The sequence below is a fragment of the Martes martes genome (assembly GCF_963455335.1).
Source record: "Martes martes genome assembly, chromosome: 8".
Classification (NCBI taxonomy): Eukaryota; Metazoa; Chordata; class Mammalia; order Carnivora; family Mustelidae; genus Martes; species Martes martes.
In genome coordinates, this window is record NC_137895.1 from 118,247,623 (window position 1) to 118,271,567 (window position 23,945).

General features: G+C 41.3%; 1 protein-coding gene across 3 annotated transcripts in view; it reads right to left on the reverse strand.

The window, feature by feature from the left end:
* Positions 1 to 23,945, reverse strand: part of DCLRE1C (DNA cross-link repair 1C) — a 49,156-nt gene that overhangs the window by 7,608 nt on the left and 17,603 nt on the right. For 2 of the 3 annotated variants that reach the window (XM_080812127.1, XM_080812126.1), the window contains 6 exons: positions 20,906 to 21,007; positions 18,674 to 18,810; positions 17,698 to 17,752; positions 13,135 to 13,223; positions 12,351 to 12,445; positions 2,249 to 3,973 (listed from right to left, as the gene is read on the reverse strand). In XM_080812127.1, the coding sequence (XP_080668253.1) occupies positions 3,054 to 3,973; positions 12,351 to 12,445; positions 13,135 to 13,223; positions 17,698 to 17,752; positions 18,674 to 18,810; positions 20,906 to 21,007 (1,398 nt within the window). In that variant the 3' untranslated portion in view covers positions 2,249 to 3,053. Of the gene's footprint in view, positions 1 to 2,248; positions 3,974 to 12,350; positions 12,446 to 13,134; positions 13,224 to 17,697; positions 17,753 to 18,673; positions 18,811 to 20,905; positions 21,008 to 23,945 lie in introns of those variants that run through there. The other variant, XM_080812125.1, reaches the window with a different exon arrangement.

Here is a 23,945-nt window from a genome sequence, read left to right on the forward strand (position 1 = left end):
TTAAGTCTGTGTTTTACTGTCCAGTTCTTCTTGTCTACTTGTGGTAAAAAATGCAAAACAGGAGGGCAAAGGGAATGGCTATTTTCAGTAAATTTGTTTCATTTTGTCCTTATTACTAGAAATTTAATGGGTCCTTGAGAGTTTAATTACCTGTGTTACCCTTATTTTATTAAAAAGCTGGACCTAATCAGTAAAATAGAAACTCCCTACATGAAGCTATTAAAAACCTTTAACTATTTTAAGTCAACATTTAGCTTCTTTAGTTTCCCCAGTTGTCAGAACTTGTTCTCTCAGTATAAATATAGCCAATATTCAAGGGTAATATTTAGATTGAGTTTTAACTGTAAATCCACTGTGCAAGTTGTATTGATATTGTTTTCAGTACCTACACTAGGATCGTGATAAACAGTTGGTAATCTCAGGGTCTTCTCCCCCTCTGTGCAAAATCTAGACTGCACTTGTTTTTCTTACAGTTCATTTTTCTTCAGCAAAATAAATTTAGTTTGGCATTTGATTTTCTATTTATCGTGGCTTAGCTTTGTTTCTATTTTACTGTCATTTCCAGTAAGGCTTTGTACAAAAGGGTCAAAAAATACTGGTGCATTCCGGACTACTTGCTTTTGAGATTAGCCAAAGGTTTTTATACCGTTCCTTTAAAGAAGTTTATCATGGTCATGGTTGATCCATTTGAATATTAAAGTAGAATTTTACATAGCCTAAAGTGGATATGGATGGATACCTGTAAAATGTCTTGAGCATTATTAGTCACCAGGTTACTTAAACACATTGTGCTAAATAAAAACTGCCTGGAACTGTAAGGGAATTTTCAATTAAAGCTCCTATTCTTTGAGCTCCTCATAAACTGGTGAGGCTGGTGCTCTCAACCCTGGACCACAGCAGAGGGAAGGGGGTCTAGACTAGTTAGGTAACAGTAACGTGCCCAAGATCACCCGGCTCCAGGCCAGTAAACTACCTGACTAAAAGGTCCTCAATTCTGTACCATTTGTTTAAACAAAATGTAACTCTTGGATTCCTCTGTAAGGCAAATGTGGCTAGCCACAGCACTGTTTCTAGGACTATCTTGGCATTTTGAAACTTTTTTTCACATTGTTTTTTCTACTTTACAGTTCTTAAAGTAAAAATCAAATAGCCACTATACTGAGTCCTGCCCAGTCCTGTGCTCTCTCCGAGAGGCATTATTGCCCAGCGGCTAAGCGCGCAGACTCTGAGCTTGGACTGCCTGCGTTTTCAGTCCCGGCTTCACCCCTTCCCAGCTGTGTGAACTAACCTCTCTGTGCCTTACCCTCCTCATTTGTGAATGGGGAGAATAAATTTATCTACCTCAAAGGGTGTTGGTGTGGAATAAAGGAGTTGATATCCAGTGTATAAGAGAATGGAGCATCATCACAGAGTAAGCACCATATGTAAGTGTCTGCTAGTTACTCTGTACTGCAAGCCTGTACTTTAAAATCTTGGGTGAGCACTACAAAGTCGTGGTTTTTAAGTTTGTTCGAGTGCTCCTAGCCCTTAAATTCCTTCAGCTGGCATTTATTATGCCAGGTTGACCTAGAAAACAGTGAGAACATGGCACTATGTAATGTAAATTGGCTATGTGATTATAAGTGCTAAAAACTTCAGCAGAATGTGTCCAGGCGTGTTTTGAGTTCCCACCTTGGGTTATAAACTAGACTGTTAAGATGAGGTCTTTGGTGTCAGTGAACATATAGTTACATTCGATTATATGATTTGTAATAATGAAGTGTAACTAATTTTTAGAGCTGTAAATAAAAAATGAAGTCTCTGGGTTCTTGTATTAGGCCTGTTGTAGTTATGAGGTGATATTCAACCAGTGATCTGCAACCTCTACTGGTCTCTAGTGATTTTATATTCATTGGCATTTAGGTAATAGTACTCATAGGAGAGAGGGGCAAAATGGGATCTGTGTATTTTTACTTCAGTCATATGGAATGTGTTTCATCAAAAGCTGCTGAGCTAGAAAAAAGGGATCAGTGCAGCCTGGCGATACTGCATATCATTTAGTTTAATGGATCTGCCAACTGTTTTAGAGATGCCACTTAAACTCGTTTTAAGTGCCATCTCTCCCTTTGCTTCCTTATTCTGTAAAATGCCAGTATACCGCAAAGTGCTGGAGAAAATCTGTTAATAGGACTGTGTGAAACACGGAACTATGCAAAAATGTAGCCCACTGATGGACTTGAAGGAAATCAAACGACTCCCAGAACACACGTATGCTTTTGCCATTTAATTATTTTCTTTCAGGTCCTAATTTTTCCACTTTTACATTTGTCATTGTATTCACACCAGCATTCTCAAGTGATATGTCTTCTGAGATAAATAAGGGGCTGATTTTTTGATGTTTTTATGACCCTGCAGGTTACGGTTGTCTAGCATGGTCAGTGTGCCACGGGCACCTGTTAGTGGGTGGAGTGTTCTGTGTCCATTAGATTCAGTTGGTTGGTGGTGCTCTGCAGTTCTTCTGTATTCTTGCTTACCTTCTGTACGCTCATTCTGTTACTGAGAGAGGAGTGGGAGAGTCTCCAGCTAGAACTCTGCATCAGTCTGTCTGTCTGCTTGGGTTTTTCTTTGTATACATTGAAGCTGTTTTTAGGCACATACACTTCTAGCCTTGTGTCTTCTTTGTGAACTGGACCTTTTATCATTAGAAATTTGTGTGCTATTAATATAACCATTCCAGCTTTAAGGTATTTCGATATCTTTTCCCATCCCTTACTTTTAACCTACCTGCATCATTTGCAGTGAGTTTCTTAGAGACTGCATATGGGAGGATTGTTTTCACTCGCGTGTTTTGACCATTTTCACTTAACGTAATTATTGGTGTTGGGATTTAGTTCTACCATATCTTTTCTCTTTTTTAGCACTATTTTTTGTTCTCTGCTTCCCCTTCACTGCGCTGTTTTAGGTTACAGGAGCATTTTTCAGTACTCCACTCTCCTGTGTCTGTTACCACTTGGACTCTTAACTCTTTGTGTAGGGTTTTTAGTGGTTGCTCTAGAACACAAGGTTTTTAATTTTTAAGTATCTAAGAGTGAGCTTTTTCTTTTTTCAATGACTATATTCTCACCTGTTGCCAGCTTCTCATATAAATATTGTAAATGCTCTCCTTTAGGTAGCTCCGCTTCTGGTGTTGAGGGAATTTCAAAATCTGAGGAGCTCTGGGAGTCTGCAGTGGTGCTAAGATTTAGCGAACTTTTCTCCTGAGGTATGTGTATCCCACTGTTTAGAGCAGTCGGTTCTCCAGCACTGGGAACGATCTTTACGTCTTGACCTCTGTGTTTCAAGTCAGAGTGAGTCTCCTTTGGACAAAGTACACTTTGTTCCATCTGAGAGGCAGGAATATGCTCTTTGATTCTTGGTCTGTAGCTACCTTTGTTTAAGGAGGTAATATCCCCACTCTTTCTCTCTTGGGATGATAACAAGACAGTATCAGATTGGCTGTCCCAGCCTTGACTCCCTTGTTCAGATATGTGTGTTGACTGAGAAGAATTCTGGGAAGAGATGTGAGTTGATTCCCCATCAGAGTCACTGAAAAGCTTTGGTGACTGAGAACCCCCTGCCTCTGTGGAAGAAGAGGGGTTTTCCAAACCCTCATCTGTGATTTCATCATTTCTTTGAAAGAATACTTCCCACTGTGGTACTTCTACATCAGCCTTTGGCTGCTGGTGGGTAACGGCACCCAGGTCTTCTTGAGACGAAGCTGGAGTCTGTAATTCTTCTTCACTCTCGCTGTTAGATTCTTCACAATCTACAAAGTTTGCCCAAGGAGAGGTTTGCATACCCTCTGCTTTGAGGTAGCCGGTGCTTTGCCTCTGTTGTTCAGGCTGGGGTTGTGCTGCGGTCATTACAAATACCTCAGGGTGAAGAGTTAGCTGGTATGGAGCCTTGTGCCTTAGCGGTAATGGCACAGGGTCATCAAAGAGGTCATCTTCCTCCTCTGCGGAAAAACACAGGAGAAATATGGGAAACACAGAATGCAAAGGGAGCCAATTTGTGCTTTTAATTTAAAATCCAATTTGTGGCATTTAGCTATGCTTTCATTTGGTGGAACTGCAAATAATAGTTCACTCTTCTTCTAAGAAAAAGGCCCTTTAGGATATTTTGAATAATTTAATGACTGCCTGTCAACTTAGATTTTGAGTTGAGAAGAATATAGATCTGCATTCCCCAAGTAGGCCATAATGCCTATACCATTGGTTCTCAAACCTGGCTGTTCATTAGTCTCATTTGGAAAGCTTTTTAATTTTTTATTCATTTATTTACATAATCTATAGTCAACATGGGGCTCAGATTCATGACCCTGAGATCAAGAGTTGCATGTTGTTCTGACTGAGCCAGTTAGGAGCCCCTGGAAATCCTTTTTAAAAAAAATACAGCTTTCTGTATCTCCTTCTAGACCTACTGAATCCCTGAAGGTGGGACCTGATATTTTGATTTGTGCTTTAAGTTCTGTTCAACAGCCAGATTTGCAGACTGTATGCTCTGGCATGGACAGTCTCATGAGCATTTAATTTACTTGGCATATAGTGGATACTCAGTGAATTGGCTGAATTCATTTTGTTCTGTGAACATTTTGATACCTATTTTGTGCATCTTATGGGCTAAAATGTGTCCTCCAAAGTTCCTAATTTGGAGCCCTAGCAACAATGTCATGTATCTGGAGAGGGGACGCATAAGATGGGATTAGTGTCTTCCTAAGAAGAGGAAGACAGATCTCTCACTTTCCTTCTTTATGCATGGATGGCGTGTGGAAAGGCCAGGTGAGCACACATGGAGAAGGAGGCGATCTACAACAAGGAAATGGGTCTTCTCCAAGAATCAAATCTGCTGGCACCTTGACCTTGGACATCCCAGCCTCCGGAACTGTGAGAATATCTGTTGCTAAGTATCCAGTATCTGGTATCTGTCACAGCAGCCTGAGCCAGCCAAGTGTACGAGGCTATGATAGATACCAAGGGGGACAAATATGCCAAATGGGGCTCACTTTGAAGTGGCACGAACTGGAAACCAAGGAATTTACTGTTTTGTTTTGTTTTTTTAAGCATGTTACATTAGCAATATAATGAACCAGTCCCCTTAAATTCTTAAAAGGAGGAAACCTTACTTGGAGAATGAAATTCTCATAAATTGAGTAGGCATGTAATGGGGGGGGGGGAGTATATACAAATACTTTCCCATCTTCTAATGACACCGTATCTAAGAAGAAAATTAAATGCTCATGAGACTACTGTCCATGCCAACTTCATTGTTCTAGTGTTACAACTATTTACTTTAAAAAGATAACATTTTTCCAGTGATAAAGGATGTAGTTAAAAGCTGCTTTTAAAAAATGGACCACAGAGGTCAGGTTGCTCCCATTCTACCAATGAGGAGACCTGCCTAGGGAGGTGTGACAAGACTCTGGGTCAAGACCCGATCAGTTTGATTCCTGGCTCTGCCTAATCCTTAAGCAATGATTTATCTCCTTTTCTGAAGGACTTAAGATAGCTAAGATATCTAGTGACTATATTTGGAATCATTTTCAGCTCCAAGATATAGCTTTATTCCAAAACACAGATTATAAATTTGTTTTTGCCACAGTTAACATTTTAGGTAATATTTCTATATCGCTAAGCTGAACGGTTTCATATTCTTAGATTAGTAACTATACCACTATCACGGTATGATGTTTCAACTGTAAAAATCTGACAAAACATTTTTCACATTAATTCTTCTAACTTTTCTGTATGTATCTAAAAAACTATACTTCTGATACTATGAATTCTTATAAAAATTTTAAGTTTCTCTATATGAAAATGGAGGCATCTAACAAAATAATAAGTGTTAAGCTGATAAGCACACCTAAGCCCAATTTTAAAAGGACAGATATTACAATTCACACTTTCCACTGTCATGTCTGTATAACCATACTGGGCAACAAATGAAGCACCTTAATTTCTACAGTTTAACCCAATAATGAGAGGTATGAGACGGACTTAAAGTGACGTTAAATGTACAAAGATGAACTACACCATTATATAGCCATCATGCAACGTATGCAGCTATTTTTTTTGAACAACACAAAAAGGTTAACTGCTTTTCAGCTTGTATGCACCTCTACACTTGTACAGCTATTAGTAAACAGCCCTTGCCACAAGCCTGCAAGTGTCCCTCCTTCCCCACTCCCTACCCTGGTCCCTACTTAAGGACTGCTGTCCACCTCTCCACAATCCCAGCCGGAAGTCTTACACAACTGAAGAGCTTCAGGACCCTGTTCTTGCGCTATGGTTACTACTATTCTTGGTGGTGCCTAAACAATGTTTTTTTTTAACATTTTTAATGCCTCTGAGTTCTGGATATTTATATAAATGAATGGGGAGAAGGAAATACATTAAAATGCTATTCAAAATAATTTAGAGTTGTGGCATTCTATAGAACTATTTTCTCAATTAACTATAATAATTTATAACAGCTATTAAGGGGCGCCTGGGTGGCTCAGTGGGTTAAAGCCTCTGCCTTCGGCTCAGGTCATGATCTCTGGGTTCTGAGATCAAGCCCCACATCGGGCTCCCTGCTCAGCGGGTAGCCTGCTTCCCTCTCTCTGCCTGCTTCTCTGCCTACTTGTGATCTCTGTCAAACAACTAAATAAAATCTTAAAAAAAAAAAATTTTGTCTAGTACTATATGGGTACTAACACCGATTTGCTTCAACAGAACATATTTGACAAGAAACTGAAAAACCGCCCCACACAATAGTATAAATCACCACAGACTTTAAAAAACCACACGCACAGGACAGAATTATAAAGTCAGTGACATGGACTAAGGCAAACATGATTCCTATGGCTTACAAAACACATCTAACCCACTATTAGACTGACACCAGAAGGTTGCTGAAAGATCTATATCTATACAAAGAAAAACTATAAAAATTGCTATATTAATAAGGAATAAAAATGCCAAGGAATCAACAAGGAAAAAAGTCAAAGCTAACAAAAAAAAGAAGCAATAAAATGGCAAAACAAATGTCAGGTCGAAAACTCAAAACTAGTGGCCTAGGGTGCCTGGGTTGCTCGGTTGGGCAGCTGTCTTTGGCTCAGGTCATGATCCCAGAGTACCAGGATTGAGTCCCGCATCGGGCTCCCAGCTCCACAGGGAGTCTGCTTCTCCTCTCTCATGCTCTCTTTCACTGTCTCTCTCTCAAATACATAAAATCTTTAAAAAAAAAAAAACAAACTAGTGGCCCAATAAAAAAACCACATAGACAAAAATAAGTGGCATGGGGTAGATGTTTAAAAGGTACAAAATGTTAAGATTTCTGCTTCCAGCCAAGAGTAACAGGAACTACATTTAACTTCTCACCTGAAGCTAAGAAACCAAACAAAATATAACAAAGGCTCTCAAGAAATCAGACATCAGGCAATGAAGGACAAAGACACCTGAGACAGCACCCTGATCCAACAGGATTAGTGCCCTTATAAGAGACATCAGCCCTTTCCCCCGACAGCTACCTGCCTATAAGCCCAGCAAAGAGGCCTCAGAATGAAACTTACTTTGCCACCACCTTGATCTTGGGACTTCCAGCCTCCTGAATTATGAGAAATTACGGTATTTTGTTACAGCAGCTCAGGGAGACTAAGACGGTCACCCCCACCATCATCTGGAAATGCTATTCCTGTGTTATTCACCCCAAATAAATAAGTCCTATGTCCACACAAAGACATGTGTGCAAATATTCAAAGCAGCATAATTCATAACTAAAAAGCAGAAACAACCCAAATGTCCATCAACTGATGAATGGATACATAAAATGCGGCAATATAGGGACGCCTGGGTGGCTCAGTTGGTTAAGCCGCTGCCTTTGGCTCAGGTCGTGATCCCAGGGTCCTGGGATCGAGTCCCACATCGGGCTCCTTGCCCAGCAGGGAGCCTGCTTCTCCCTCTGCCTCTGCCTGCCTCTCTGTCTGCCTGTGCTCACTCACTCTGACAAATAAATAAAATCTTTAAAAAAAAAAAATGCAGCAATATGAAGGAGTAAGTATTGATACATACAACACAGATGAACTCTGAAAAGGTGATGCTAAGAAGCCAGGCACAAAAGACCAAATGTTGTATAGTTCCATTAACATGAAATGTCCAGCAGAGACAGATCTATAGGGTTAGTGGTTACCTACAACTGGAGGGGCTCATGGGGACTGACTCGAAACGGGCATGGCGTGGAGTAACAGAAATGCTCTGAAATTACACAGTGGCAAATGGCTGTGTGTGTGATAGTAACAACCATGGAAGTGTTTGCCTAAAAAGGGTGAAATTTATGGCATATAAATTATACTGCAATAATGCTTTAAAAAACTGCCAGTTTAAAGCTATATATATATATATATATATATATATATATATATATATATATATAACAAGTAAAATGGCAAAAAATGCAGACTGTGAGGGGGGAGATGGAGCCATACTGTCATTCAGTTTCTTCTGCTGTGCTATATAGCATTCCTGGAATAATATGTATCTTTTCACTCTGATAGGTTAAAGATGTATACTGTAAGCCACTAAAATAAAGAATTACAGCCAATAAGCCAACAAGAGATTAATGTAATCTATCTATTCTTCCCTAATTGAAAAAATTTAACCACAATTCCAATCAAACTCCCTCCAGTGGACATTTTGTACAAATGGCAAGATGACTCTAAATACAAAGGACCTGGATAGCCAAAACAACTTTGAGATTGTATCACTTAACTTCACAATTTATAAATATACAATAATCAAGACAGGGCAGTAGGGATATCAAAACAGAGATCACAGAATATTAACAAAAGTCCAGAAGCAGATCCTCACATACATTGTCAATTGGATTTTCAACAAAAGTGTGAAGATTCAGTAGAAAAAAGAAAACTCTTTTCAACAAATGGTCCCAAGAGCACCTGGATGTCCATATGCAGAAGAAACACACACACACACACATACACACACAGACAATACTAGACCTCTAGTTTGCACCATACACCAAAAATAACTAGAAAATGGATCATAGACCTAAATGTAAATCCTAAAACAACAAAAATTTCTATCAGAAAATGAAAAGAAAATCTTTGTGACCTTGAGTCAGGCAAAGAGTTCTTAGTTATACTATCAATAAATAAATGAACATTAGTAAATGTAGCATCAAAATTTAAAATTTCTGCACTTCAAAAGACTGCTAAGAGACTGCAAAGAGAGTCACAAACTGGAAGGTTTTGCAAAGCATGCAAATGATAAAGAATTTATATCCAGAAACTTGGAAAGTTAATAAAAAAGTAACAAAATAATTTTTAAAATGGGTAGATTTGAACACTTCACCAATGAAAATATATGGACACCAATAAGAACATTAAAAGATACTGGGGCACCTGGGTGGCTCAATGGGTTAAAGCCTCTGCCTTCGGCTCAGGTCATGATCCCAGGGTCCCGGGATCGAGCCCCACATCGGGCTCTCTGCTCAGTGGGGAGCCTGCTTCCTCCTCTCTCTCTGCCTGCCTCTCTACTTACTTGTGATCTCTATCAAATAAATAAATAAAATTTTTTTTTTTTTAAATTTTAGAGGAGGAAGCAGGCTCTCCGCAGAGCAGAGAGCCTGATGTGGGGGCTCGATCCCAGGACTCTGGGATCATGACCTGAGCCGAAAGCAGAGGCTTTAACCCACTGAGCCACCCAGGCGCCCCATAAATAAAATCTTAAAAAAAAAAAAAACATTAAAAGATGCTCAGCCTCACTAGCATTAGAAAAATACAAATTAAAACCATGAGATACCACTGCACAACTCATTAGGACAGCTAAAAACACTGGCAATAAAGTAGAGCAAGAGAACTGGCAAGAAAGCAAAATGGTCCAACCACTCTGGAAAACAATTTGGCAATTTCTTAAAGACACAGCTACCCTATGTCCACTCCTAGTATGAAAGCATACATCCATACAGAGATTTGTACATGAATCTTTACAGCTTAATTTATAATAACCAAAAACTGGAGACAACCCAAAAGTACAACAGGAATGGATCAGTAAATTGTATATCCATGCAGCGGAATACTATTCATCAATAAAAAAGAATGAACTACTGATACCTGCAACAGTATCAATAAATTTCAAAATAAATATGCCAAGTGAAATAAGCCATATTTGTATGTGATTATTTTAGAAAATTTTAATTTATCGGATAGCAGATCAGTGGTTGCCACAGCAACACAGCAAGACAACAGGAGGCAAGAGGGGCAGCTGGAAGGAATTACAAAGTGGCAAAGGGAGACTTGGGGGTAATGGATATTTTCATTATCTTAGTTATGGTGAAGGCTTCTCAAGTATATGCATATGTAAAAGTCTATCAAATTGGACACTTTACATGTGCAATTTATTGTGTATCAATTATACCTTGGTAAAGCTTTCTTAAAAAACCCTACAATTAAGTTTGTAGATACGAAGGATTAGAAAATGTAGTACATGATAGCTATAACATCTGAAAATACAACCGTTTTCCTAGAATCAGTCCTGGAATTTGCATCTTAAGGTTTTCTATTCGATTCTAAGTGAAACGCAGAAATGGAAATGGGAAAGACAGGCTTGGATTAGAATTCAAGATCTGTAAAGAACTTCTCAAACTCAACACCCAAAAAAACAGATAAATCAAAAAATGGGCAGAAGACATGAGCTGACACACTAAAAAGTATTCATCATTAGCCATCAGGGAAATTCAAATCAAAACCACATTGAGATACCATCTTACGCCAATTAGAATAGCAAAAATTAACAAAGCAAGAAACAATAAATGTTGGAAAGGATGTGGAGAAAGGGGAACCCTCTTACACTGTTGGTGGGAATGCAAGTTGGTGCAGCCACTTTGGAAAACAGTGTGGAGGTTCCTCAAAAAATTAAAAATAGAGCTACCCTATGACCTGGCAATTGCACTACTGGGTATTTACCCCAAAGATACAGACGTAGTGAAAAGAAGGGCCATCTGTACCTCATTGCTCATAGCAGCAATGGCCACAGTCGCCAAACTGTGGAAAGAGCCAAGATGGCCTTCAACAGACAAACAGATAAAGAAGATATGCTCCATATATACTATGGAATATTACTCAGCCATCAGAAAGGATGAATACCCAACTTTTGCATCAACTTGGATGGGGCTGGAGGAGATTATGCTGAGTAAAATAAGTCAGAGAAAGTCAGTTATATGGTTTCACTTATTTGTGGAACATAAGGAATAGCATGGAGAACATTAGGAGAAGGGAAAAATTAAGGGGGAGATTGGAGCAGGAGATGAACCATGAGAGACTCCATGGAGTCTCTCCATGGACTCCAGGAAACAAACAGAAGGTTTTAGAAGGGAGGGGGTTGGGGGGATGGGTACTAAGGAGGGCATGGATTGCAAGGAGCACCGGGTGTTATACGCAAACAGTGAATCATGGAACACTACATCAAAAACAACGTACTGTATGGTGATAACATAACACAAGAAAGAAAAAAAAAAGAATCCCAGCCCCATCACTTACTTCTGACTGGACCTTGGGGGATTTATTTCACTCTCTAAAATTCGTTTTCCTCAATAGTAAAATTGGGATGATAGCCCTTGGAGGTTTGGGGTTTAGCTGTAATGTATGTAAAGGACCTAGCACAACACCTGCCATATACAGCAGGGGTTCAATAAATGTTATCATTATTACCTACTCTTTTTGGGTCATGTATTAGCTCCATGGTACAGTAACAGACCCTCCTCCAAAGCAATTTAACTTCAGAATCCTAACTACGCAATCTAGCTGCTGTGAAGGCGCAGAGCTTTGATAGGAATCTGAAGCTCTGATTTCTTCCTCAGAGGTTACCTCTACTCTTCGCTGGAAAACTCAAGTAGCAATGAAAAAAGGCAGGAAAGTACAGAGAAAATCCATTAGTAGAAGCACTGCTGATCAATCTGGTTGGAAATGATGACAATGACAAGCAAAGTTCCCATTACCAGCATTTACTAGTATCTTGGAGGAAATGTCCAAGATTAACAGCACAGCCTCTCCTTATGGCCTACACAAACCATCGGGCCTACTTCCAGAAAGTTAAGAACACTGTCCAATACAGGCACAGTTCTAAGGTCACTTGTCTTAAGCCTGTGAAAGAGACTGGACTCCTGGCTTCACAGGCTGCGAAAGGAAGGAAAAGCACTTCCTGAGAGCATGGTGACAAGTCTGAATGACAGAAGGTCCCCGGCCCACCTCTGCCCAATGAAGCTTTCACCAGACCAGAATAGCCTGGAAAAAAGTTTTGCGTCGAAACCCACACCTCTGAACCCAGGGCCCATTTTCTTACCTGAGTCGAGGTGAGTTTTTCTAGCTCTCTTCAATTTTCCAAGTGGTTTATACTTTGGCTCCGTACTTTGGGAAGATCGGCATAAAGGCTTTAAGCTGAAACGAATATGAATATTTTATTTTTTCCTGTGGGGAAAGCTGCTAGAACATAAGCATCATTTACAGAGATGATAAAAATTTGGCCATGGGGGAAATCATGTAACTACTTTTAAAAACTGAGAAGCCATGTTTAATAATGAAAAAACCACTTCACTGTAATAAAGTGGTAAAAGCACTTAAATACAACCAACCCATCACACAGCTGTCTAACTGTAGGATTGAGCGAAGGCTAACCCCTGTATTTGGTCTTGCACTGCGGAAAAGCAGATCCCTATTCTATAAGACTATTAGGTAATACGGTGACACCTGGCATTCACGGAATACAGGACAGCTGGCTGCTTACTCTTCCCTGTTTAATGGGGTTCATAAGAATCTCACAAATTTGATCTCCTCATTCTAGAGGCAGAAAGCTAAGGCACAGTGATGATAAAATACGAAAGGGCATGGAAATGACTTATTTCCTTTCTTGAGGGCCTCACTGCCAACTGCTTCCTTGTGTCAGATTCCCAGAGCCTTTAGGATTACTGTAACATACCACTTGAAGAAAGCCGTCAGGCTCCTAACCAGGAAAGTACTGACAGCCACGTCCGTCCTACTTACATCCTGGCCCTTGTCCTTAGGCCCAAACCTAGTCTCAGAATCCATCCTGTTCAACAACAGAAGTTCCACAAGGAGCAACTACTCACATTTCTACAACTTTATCCATAGTGGTGCCTATTGGAATGACATTTGGATATATGTTCACAGGACAGATGTAGCTCAAGAAATCTTTAATCTAGAAGAAGGAAAACAGAATGGATCAGTTATCTCTATGCTGAAAAATCTGGGTATTAAAGAAGCAACAAAAGGGAGGGCAGGAGAAAGAGCAAAAGGAATTTCTTACGGTGCGCTTCTCAATCCTAGCTGCAGGGGGGACACCCGGGGACCTCTTCGGAAAGAAACAGCCAACACTCAGGCCCACCCCCCAAAATCCTCTTGCTACTGAGCTACAGTGGGGACTGGGAATCAGGATACTGAAATGTCCTTCAGGTGATTCTGTTCCACAATAAGGACTAGGAATTACTGATTAATGGAATTCAAAGATTCTATTTTTTTAAGATTTTATTTATTTATTTGACAGCGAGAGAGCGCAAGCAGTGGGGAGGGGCATAGGGAGAGGAAGAAACAGGACCCCTGCTGAGCAGGAGCCCACTGTCGGGCTCAAGCCCAGAACCCTGGGATCATGACCTGAGCCAAAGACAGATGCTTAACCGACAGAGCCACCCAGGCGCCCCCTATATTTCCTTAAATGACATTAGTTTCCTTGTCTAATAAAGTCACCCACAATTAACTAATTCCCTTCAAGTTAATTAGAATTAAGCTGAATACTTAATGCACACAAGGAAACAAGGTCTTAGAGTTGATTTCTTTTCTCCAACAAATAAAATAAGGAAATTACATCTTCTAGGTTTATTCTAATCTAGAGGAAAATTACATGCAAAAATTTCATGAGTACCTTGATTTTGTGCAAAATTTAGTACGCTAACCAGAGGAACTCTGTCACTATTCCTCAAAACATCTCTACAACACGGACAAGTTTCGGCGTTGTCACTCATTGGTGAGGTGACCTTGGTCAAGTTACCTGAAGTCTCTTAAGTTACTAGATTCTTCATCTAAAAGTATAAAGGAGATAATGCATCTGAAGTGTTTGGCCTGGCACCTCGCATATGTTTAACATTCAATGAAATTATCCACCGCAGAGATGACAATGACAACACAAAGGTTTTTATTCTCTTCTACAAGTGGGGAAACTGAGCTCTGAGTAATTATTAGAACCCAACTTTACCAAATCAAAAGAGGTAGGAACCTAGGGATTAACAGTAATTCTGTATTAAAATAAAGTGGCGACCTTACTTAAAACAGGAGGAAAAAATAAGACACATTCATTCTTCAGGTATTTTTCATAAATTCTTTTGTATTTTCAGAGCAGGCGTGCAATCAGAAACTCTTACCTGTCCACAACCTACATGATTTGCATAATTAATTCAAAGTTGAGGCAGGCAGAAATCTGAGGCTTTTCAAGAGAAAAGGGATAAAGAAAGCAAGGTCAACCTATACCAAAATGATTCCCTTCTACTTGGAAATGAAGTGGCCACAGGAGACACGAGACACCCACTAGACGGGCATCCTCTGTCACTTGTACAAGCTGATGTCCTTACGTCACATGCCTGCCTTAAAACAACTCATGAACACCAGCTATCCTCATTATCCACAGGGGTCATGTTCCTTGAGGTCACTGGGAATGGTGAATTAGCAAACACTGAATCCCTACTCCTAAGGGGAAGAGAAGGTTCCTGTAAGCCTCTAGTCACTGCATTTTTGTCAACCTATCAATGCATCACACCCTGTTTTATGTGTGTTTCTGTTTAAAGACACCAATTCAGGGGCGCCTGGGTGGCTCAGTTGGTTAAGCAACTGCCTTTGGCTCGGGTCATGATCCCGAAGTCCCCGGATGGAGTCCCGCATCGGGCTCCCAGCTCCACAGGGAGTGTGCTTCTCCTTTCTCCCCTCTCATGCTCTCTCTCACTCTCTCTCGCAAATGAATAAATAAAATCTTTTTAAAAAATAATAAAAAATAAAGATACCAATTCAGGGCTGCCTGGTGGCTCAGTCAGTTAAGCGTCTGCCTTGCCTCAGGTCATGATCGCAGGGTCCTGGGATGGAGCCCCACATCTGGCTCTTTGCTCAGTGCGGAGCCTGTTTCTTCCTTTGCCCCACCCACACGCGCACACCCATGCACACACGTGTGCATGCACTCTCGCTCTCTGACAGATAAAATCCTAAGAAAAAAAAAGGTTGCCTATTCAGTGTGTACTGTTGATTCATAACTCCTGAACTCACAGTCCATGGCACCATACCTCATGCCACAGGGATTTCCTCCATAAAGCACATCCCTGCCTCCGTGCTTAGGAACACACACAGCACCCCAGCACTGCACTTGGGGGCCACTTTAAACAGTGAAATCGCCAACAGAAAGCACAGAAACATGTACAATGAAGCACTAAACTGACTGCAAAAGGGCCCCTGTTGACCCTATGAGCTCAGCAGAGAGGGCAGAGCACCCCCCTTTTTCGGCCGAAATTGGAAATAGCATGTCCGGGGACTCCCGCTTCTCACCACTCTGCTGGGCATGTCTGCAAGCAACCACACAGCACTGCGTCTATTAATCTGGGGTCACGAACAAATTTTAATGAGCAAGCAAACTTGTAAAAAAGGAATCCACAAATAAGGAGGATCTGCTGTATTCAGAATAAAAACTGACAGGAACTATTTATGGGGCACCTGGGTGGCTCACTTGGTAGAGCTGATGACTCTTGGTTTCGGCTCAGGTCATGAGATCGAGCCCCACGTATGGCTCTGCAGTGAGTCTGCTTGAAATTCTCTCTCTCCCTCTGTCCCCACCCCCAGCTCAAGTGCATGCTCTAAAATCATTAATTTTTAAAAACTGACAGATTTATGTTTTTATTTATTTATTTTTAAAAGATTTTATTTATTTATTTGTCAGAGAGAGTGAGCACAGGCAGACAGAGAGGCAGGCAGAGGCAGAGGGAGAAGCAGGCTCCCTGCTGAGCAAGGAGCCCGATATGGGACTCGATCCCAGGACCCTGGGATCATGACCTGAGCCAAAGGCAGCTGCTTAACCAACTGAGCCACTCAGGCGTCCCAGATTTATGTTTTTAAATGTATTTCAACATGATCTATACTTAGAATAGGCCTATTAATTGGAGCACTTCTCAGGAAAGCCTGTCTCCTCACCACCACCCTGAAAGAAGATGACCACACGGAGCTCAAGGTGACCCTCTATGGGTGCGGTCACTAGCGCTGATCTAGGGGGAGTGTGGCTGGCCCACAGCAGGGCAGGGGGGCTCATCTGCTTCATCTCTCCACTCAAGCACCAGGGAATATCTCCTTCCTGGGGGCGGTAACTGCATAAACTCCCAGGAGGGATTTTCATCAACCCTGACGCTGAGCCAGATGCCAAACCAAAGACAAACCCCTAGGAGGAGGCTCTGACAACAATCTGAGATTTCAGGATAAAATGAGGAAAACACATCAACTACATTATACTATCACAATGAGTTCCTTCCAAGCTACTCTCAGATAACCTATTTGTACCTGAAAGTTAAGGTCAGTCATTTAATAGAGAAGTCATTATGATACTTTGATAATAAGATAAGGAATCATTTACAATACTACAGCTGACTTGGTAAGAAAGCCACTACCTGGAGCTCTGGAAGAATCCACCTGTTCAAATCATTAACACGTCCCCGGCTCACTGCTGCAGGGCTGTATCCATGTATCCCAAATACAAAAATAATAGTTATCAGGGAAATCAATTTTTAAGTGCTGAAATGGTCAAACTAAAATTATATGTGACAGTCTGATTTTATATACCTTTTTCTCCTGATGCGTACAAGAAATTACCAAAACTCAGCACTTTTAAGATGCTAGCATTTACTTTAGAAATGCACGAGGAGTTTGCAAATACATCACACATAACATGTTCCCACTCAAGGAAGGAGGTCAATTTCCTGTATAAAAAGGATCCTAACAATGCAACAGCTGAATTACTGAACTCTACATCTGAAATAATGATGTTTTACATGTTGGCCAATTAAAGAAAAGAGAAAAATAAAAAGGATCCTAACAAAACCATTTAATAACCCTTCTTAAGCTGGGTAATTCCAGTATATATGTCCTTCCTAAGAACAAGGTCTCTACCTCAATCACCTTTGTTCTTTCCCCCTGCCAAATATTCAGGACTATTTTTTAAACAGTTTTTCGACACAATCCAAGTTGGGAAGAGGACAGAAATCTGGACAGCACCTTAAGGCTGCCCGTGTGAGATTTTATCTGTAATACTCCCTTATGTAAGATTTATGATCCTCTTATGACAGGTGAACAGAACTGAAGCAGGAAAGTTAAAATACATGCAGGAAGCAAGATGGGAAGAAAACCTTAATCATCAGTATTCTTCAATGTTTAGGCTGAAAACAGCTGATAATAGCCAATTTCCTCTATTACTCAGTAAACATAGCTCACCTACTGATATTTCCCTGAATTTCTTTGGAAAAAGCCACATCAAATCTTAAGCAGTAGGAAAAGAGAGACCCCTGGTCGCCAAGGGGGCCACTACTGCTGTCAAACAGGAAGGGGCTGGCAAAGCAGCTGGCAACAGGGTTCTGAGTACATGGGATCCATCCTCTTACCTCACTGTAGGAAGAATGAAAAGAAAAACAAGCTCTGTATGAACTCTCTCCAGTCCTAAAGGGAAAAGAAAACATAAAATAAAAAGCTCGCTTATCAAAACTAAGCAAAGTTCTCAATTTCAGGCCTTGCCATTCAGTCTATTCCAATATGAAATCACCCCACAACCAAGGGTTTCTCCCTGGGATAAGAGGGAACTCTTTCCAGAAGCAGAAATATTTGTAGACATTCTGAATACCCAATATTAAGGAAATATTGCCAAAATACGATGATCATTACGGTGCTCCTCTACTCCACCAAGGACTTCTATCCCCCACGACGGCAGATCCCCACTCCCTGACAAGCAAGATGCCTTCACTCTCCGGCCACCCGACCGGGACAGACCTCAGGAAATCCCGGCTCATGGTGTTGGCCGTTAGGCAGGTTCGGAGGTAGCACCGCTTTAAATAGGTTTACATTTCGGAGGTTATTCCCCACGATTATAGTATATCCTCCTCTCTGGGTTAGGCTACACTGCATTTAAACTAAACTAAATCAGAGCTCCTGGGTGGCTCAGTCAGTTAAGCATCTGCCTCCAGCTCTGTGGGCCTGATCAGCCCACATCAGGCTCCCCGCTCTGCAGAGACTCTGCTGCTCTCGCACCCCTGCCCCTCCTCTCACTCACTCCCTCGCTCTCAAATAAATAAAATTGTTACTTTTTTAAAAGATTTCATTTATTTATTTGAAAGAGGGCCTGCACGAGCACAAGCAGGGGGAGCAGGAGAGGGAGAAGCATCCCCACTGAGCAGAGAACCCGATGCGGGGCTCGATCCCAGGACCCTGAGATCATGACCCCATTTGAAGGCAGACGCTTATTAACCCACTGAGCCACCCATGTACCATGATAAATAAAACCTTTAAAAAGAAACAAACTAAAATAAATCAGATACGTTACCTCAAAAAGCAAGATTTGTCTCAAAAGACAGGTTGCTTTCTTACCTCACAATGACATTTGTTCTTCTGGTTCTTTCTCCAAACCACATAGTGGATGGTTTAATGCTGATTGTGTGGAGTGGAATTTTATTTTTGGAAATAATTCCACAAGGTAATTTATTCCAATGGAAATACTCCTCTGCCTAAAAACAGAAAAGCAGTTCAATGCTTTCAACAAATATGTTCGTATACAGGGTCTCAAAAACAAATGCTTATAATGAAATAAAAAAGTAGATCTAAGGAGACATCAGATAATTCCCAATTCAGGACCACTCTGCAAAATGACTAGCCTGGTCTCTTCGAAAATACCAATGTCCTGAAAGAAGAGCAAAAGGCTGGAGACTTGATCTACATCAAGAGACAAAAGAGGCCACAGTGATGGCAACACACACCTGACCTTCACTCGGGACGCCCTGCTCGCCCATCACATGCTGAGAAGGACACAACTACACAACCAGGGAGAATGAATACGGGCCATGCATCCAATTTTTTTTCAAAACAAAGTTGGAGGGAAAAGTAACAAAAGTGTTTTTAAAAGGCTGAAAAACAGGGCACCTGGGTGGCTCAGTTGTTAGGCATCTGCCTTTGGCTCAGGTCATGATCCCACCATCCTGGGATCAAGCCCCGCATCAGGCTCCCTGCTCAGCGGGAAACCTGCTTCCCCCTCTCCCACTGCCCCTGCTTGTGTTCCCCCTCTCGCTCTCTGTCAAATGAATAATAAAATCTTAAAAAGAATTAAATAATAAATAAGTAAATAGCTGAAAAACAATGGGACTATTTTCCCGAAGATGTCATGTTTGGATCGGGGTCCTGCAAAACCATTACCGCTCAGTCCCAGTCAAAGGCCACCAGGGGGCCTTAGGTGCGGGTCCTGCGGAGGAGGGGGCTCCAGGGAGCGCGCCGGGGCTCTGGGGCTGCGGGCGGTATTCCCGAGGCTACCGAACCAAGAACTAAGCCGCCTGAAGTAGTGTTCCAAGGCAATTAGCCATGTGGGAAGTGACAGGGGTGACAGTTACGAACACAGCTACTTTGTGGGATGTAAGAGAACTCAGAACAAAGAGAAATCTGCCAATTAAAAGATCGACAGGGCTTGTGAGGACCAAAGGCTACCAGTCTGAGACACCCAGAGACAAAACAGTTGCTATTCTGAATCTATGTGACTTTGATCCATCCGTGAATTCAGTGAGGATGTGTGTGTGTGTGTGTGTATGTGTGTAGACACCCAAACAAAAGGATGAAATAAATCCATGACTCGGGTTATGATATGCAGCTTACCAATCATCAAGATAACTTCTTACCTTGTAGTTCTCCTACAGTGGTCTCAAGTAGAATATTCCACGTTATAGATAAGAATTTGTTGGTGGTGGGTTTTTTTTTTTTAATTATCCTTTATTTAGGGCTGAGCAAGTATACTTTAGGGTTTTTGGCGACAGAGCAAATATTACTACCACAATGACTGACTTACTAAATAAAAGCAGTGTTAATGAAAATAAAAATCACTCAGCATTTTACTGTTCAGATATTTTAAAAATTTAGAGGAAAATCATGGCCATGCACACCCCCACCTCTGAAGATCCTGATTTAGGATTAGTGATGCCAACTGACTATATAAATTGAGAGGAAAAAAAATGTTAAGGGCAAATGCAAAATTTAATAACCTGACCTTTAATAACAGAAGGGCATTTAATAAGTGAAGGGAGTTCTATGGTGGCCTTCGCAAATGAATCACAAATGAGTTGGAAAACACTAAAAAAACACTCATCTGAAATGGACCAGCAATACATAAAAACATTTCAAAGTATGAAGCGAAGTTATATCTAAGTATTTATCTCAAATGAGTAGAAGAAAAATAGTTTATGAACGTGCACATAGGTCATGAATCTCAAATATAAGTAACAATGGATTGTAAACATTAAGTTATAAGCTCTAACATATTACTAATTTCATTATAAATACATTACTCATTATGTAATTCATTACAAATAAACATGTATCAAATGCACATGGATTTAAAAAACGAAGGGGATCCGTGTCTGTTTACTGCCACGCCATCTATGGCAATGGAACACAGTGACGTCTAGCTGTGTGGCCTGGAGTAACACCAGAGGCTCTTAGCCTTGGTTTTTACATCTGTAAACTGAAGGGCCTAGAATATGGGATTTCAGAGCTTCCTTCTGGACCTAAAATTCTGGTTTCCATGCATCACACCCACAATCAGAAAAGCAATTTACTCCGCACCTTTGGATGGCGACAGGCATGGATCTGAGTGCTGCGGTCCGTTGTGAGATGATGAAGAATGTCCGGCATGTTTCTAAACATGTCTAGTTTGTTCACGTGAATCTGAGCAAAATGAGACATACAAGCATATTATCTGAATTGTATTTCCTATTAAAAAAAAAAAAACTGTTCAAGGGTGATGCTGCCGGGCAAATCATCCAGTTAGTGAACTTTCTTCTTTCTTAAAACTTAGTTTTTGGAGGGGCACCTAGGATCGAGCCCCATGTCGGGCTCCCCCTCAGTACCAAGTCTGCATGTGCCGCCCCCCAAATAAATAAAAGCTTTAAAACAAAACAAAAACCTAGTTAACTGGCTATTTCAGTGCACACTGGTAATATGCCAGGATGTCAGGAGGCAAAGGACAGAAACCATATTCCCACCAGTCAGCATTAGTGCCAATCGGTGGTGGCACTAAAACATTCTGGAGACTCAGCTGGTGAACCTCGTTGAATCGTGCTAATACAACCGACCCCGAACAATACAGGGGTTGGGACGCCAACTACCACACAGTCAAAAATCCCCATAACCTTCTACTCCCCAAGAACTTAAATGCTAATAGCCCCCTTACCAATACCATAAACAGTCAACTGACACACATTTTGTTATGTATCATATACTTTATTCTTACAATGAAGCAAACTAAAAAAATGCTACTCAGAAAATCATAAGAGAAAATACACTTAGAGTACGCACTGGTTTTTTTTTTTTTTTAACTGAAGTACAGTTGACCCACGAAGTTACATTAGTTTCAGGTGTACAACACAGTGATTGGACAACACTGTAACTCTCTAGGTTATGCTGTGCTCACAAGTGTGGCCACCATCTGTCACCACACAGTACTATATATGATACAATACTGTATTTATCAAAGAAAATCCACGTATAAATGGACCCATGTGTGGGACGCCTGGGTGGCTCAGTTGGTTAAGCGGCTGCCTTTGGCTCTGGTCATGATCCCAGCATCCTGGGATGGAGTCCCACATCAGGCTCCTTGCTCAGTGGGGAGCCTGCTTCTCCCTCTGCCTGCCACTCTGTCTGCCTGTGCTCGCTCGCTCGCTCTCCCTCTCTCTGACAAACAAATAAATAAAATCTTTAAAAAAAATAATAATAAATGAACCCATGTGGTTCAAACCCATGTTGTTCAAGGGTCAACTCTACTGTCCTTCGATCTGCCAAGAGTCATTCAATTCATATTTATTGTGCACCTGCTACAGGTCAAGTTTTATTCTAAATACTGGGTATACTGCAGTGAATAACCAAGAATCACTGACTTGTGGAGACACACCCCCAACATGCCACATGAGTTAAGGGCAGTTTTAGGGGGAACACAGCTGGAGTAGGAAACAGAGACCCAGACTCCCCCTTACAGCACACCCCTTTATGGGATTAAAAGGGGGAGGACAGATGCAGGGGTTGGGGGGGGAAGCTTAGCCACTTTTAAAATTTTAAGGCTGACACATCTTAAATTGTTTAACCAGTGTATCCGTTTTAAAAGACTCTCTTCTTCAAAGTAAGTAACATGTACCTAAATTGACACTGGAACTGTGAAATAGCACAAATAAGAAGTATTCACTCTCATTTTGAAATCTGATTAACAGATTAGAATAATGTCAAATTGCTGTGGTAATTAATACCAAGACAAGAATAAAAAGAATCCAACATAACTGCCTCTTTATCCTGTGGCTTATTCCATTCATTCCGTTTACTAATGACTAGTAAGGAGTAACAACAAATTTGTTTTTCTGGACTCTCTAAGAAAATAAAAAGGGGTAAATTTTAAGGTGTACAGAGATACAGAAAGTTTTATCCTCAACAAAAATAAAGAAGCCTGAAAAAGTTGCTAGAGATCATCTCTGAGGTCCCTTAGTCAAAAACCTCCCTGTTGTCCCTTTTTAAATTCCTGATCTGAAATTGTTTCTATTCCCCGCAAAGGGATTCAAGGGCCTGAGAGAGGGCTCACGCCAGGGGGACTCTGAGGTCACAGGGTCACCCCCCAAGGCTGCTGTCCCCCATCCCCAGCCATCCTCAGTCCAAGGTTCCTTCCTGCAAGGCCTTCCCAGATTTCATGCACAAGCAAATATTTACAACAGGAATTTGGGACTGATAAGCCGCTGCTACCTCTGTATTTCACAGAGAAGACATGAGGGAAAAAGCAGATAACAGAGATCAGTCTATGTGTGTGTGTGTGTGTGTGTGTGTACACAACCTATTATCACTTTAATTTAAAAGGCCATTTTTGGGGCGCCTGGGTGGCTCAGTGGGTTGGGCCTCTGCCTTCGGCTCAGGTCATGATCTCAGGGTCCTGGGATCGAGCCCCGCATCAGGCTCTCTGCTCAGCAGGGAGCCTGCTTCCTCCCCCACCTCTCTCTGTGCCTGCCTCTCTGCCTACTTGAGACCTCTGTCTGTCAAATAAACGAATAAAATCTTTTAAAAAAAAAAAAAGGCCATTTTTTTTTTTTTTTGGCTCAGGTCATGATCCCAGGGTCCTGGGATCAAGCCCCACATCGAGCCCCACATCGGGCTCTCTGCTCAGCAGGGAGCCTGCTTCTTCCTCTCTCCCTGCCTGCCTCTCTGCCTACTTGTGATCTCTGTCAAATAAATTTTTAAAATCTTTAAAAAAAAAAAAAAGGTACAAAACAGAGTGGAACTTACATGTCTAACCCACCCCAGCACACTGTTTTATTCAGGGTCATTGCCAGAACTCCATCTTCTCTCAGGGGATAAGAGTAGGAGCCCCAGGCCCAGCAGCTCCGTCCGAGAGCCCACCACTGAGCCCTGAGGAAGGGCCAGGTGAAATAAACTCCCTCCCAGCCCGCCCTGAAGCTTCCGAGCTCTAGGACAACAGTTTCCACACACCGGGACCAGGACCCACTGTAAGAAATAGGTTTCCCAGCACAAGCCAGTGCACACACGCATACACATATGTAAACGCACGTGTCTCATTCTCTATGTGAGCGGTCACAAAACGATAATTACTCAGATTGCAAGTAATACACTGAGA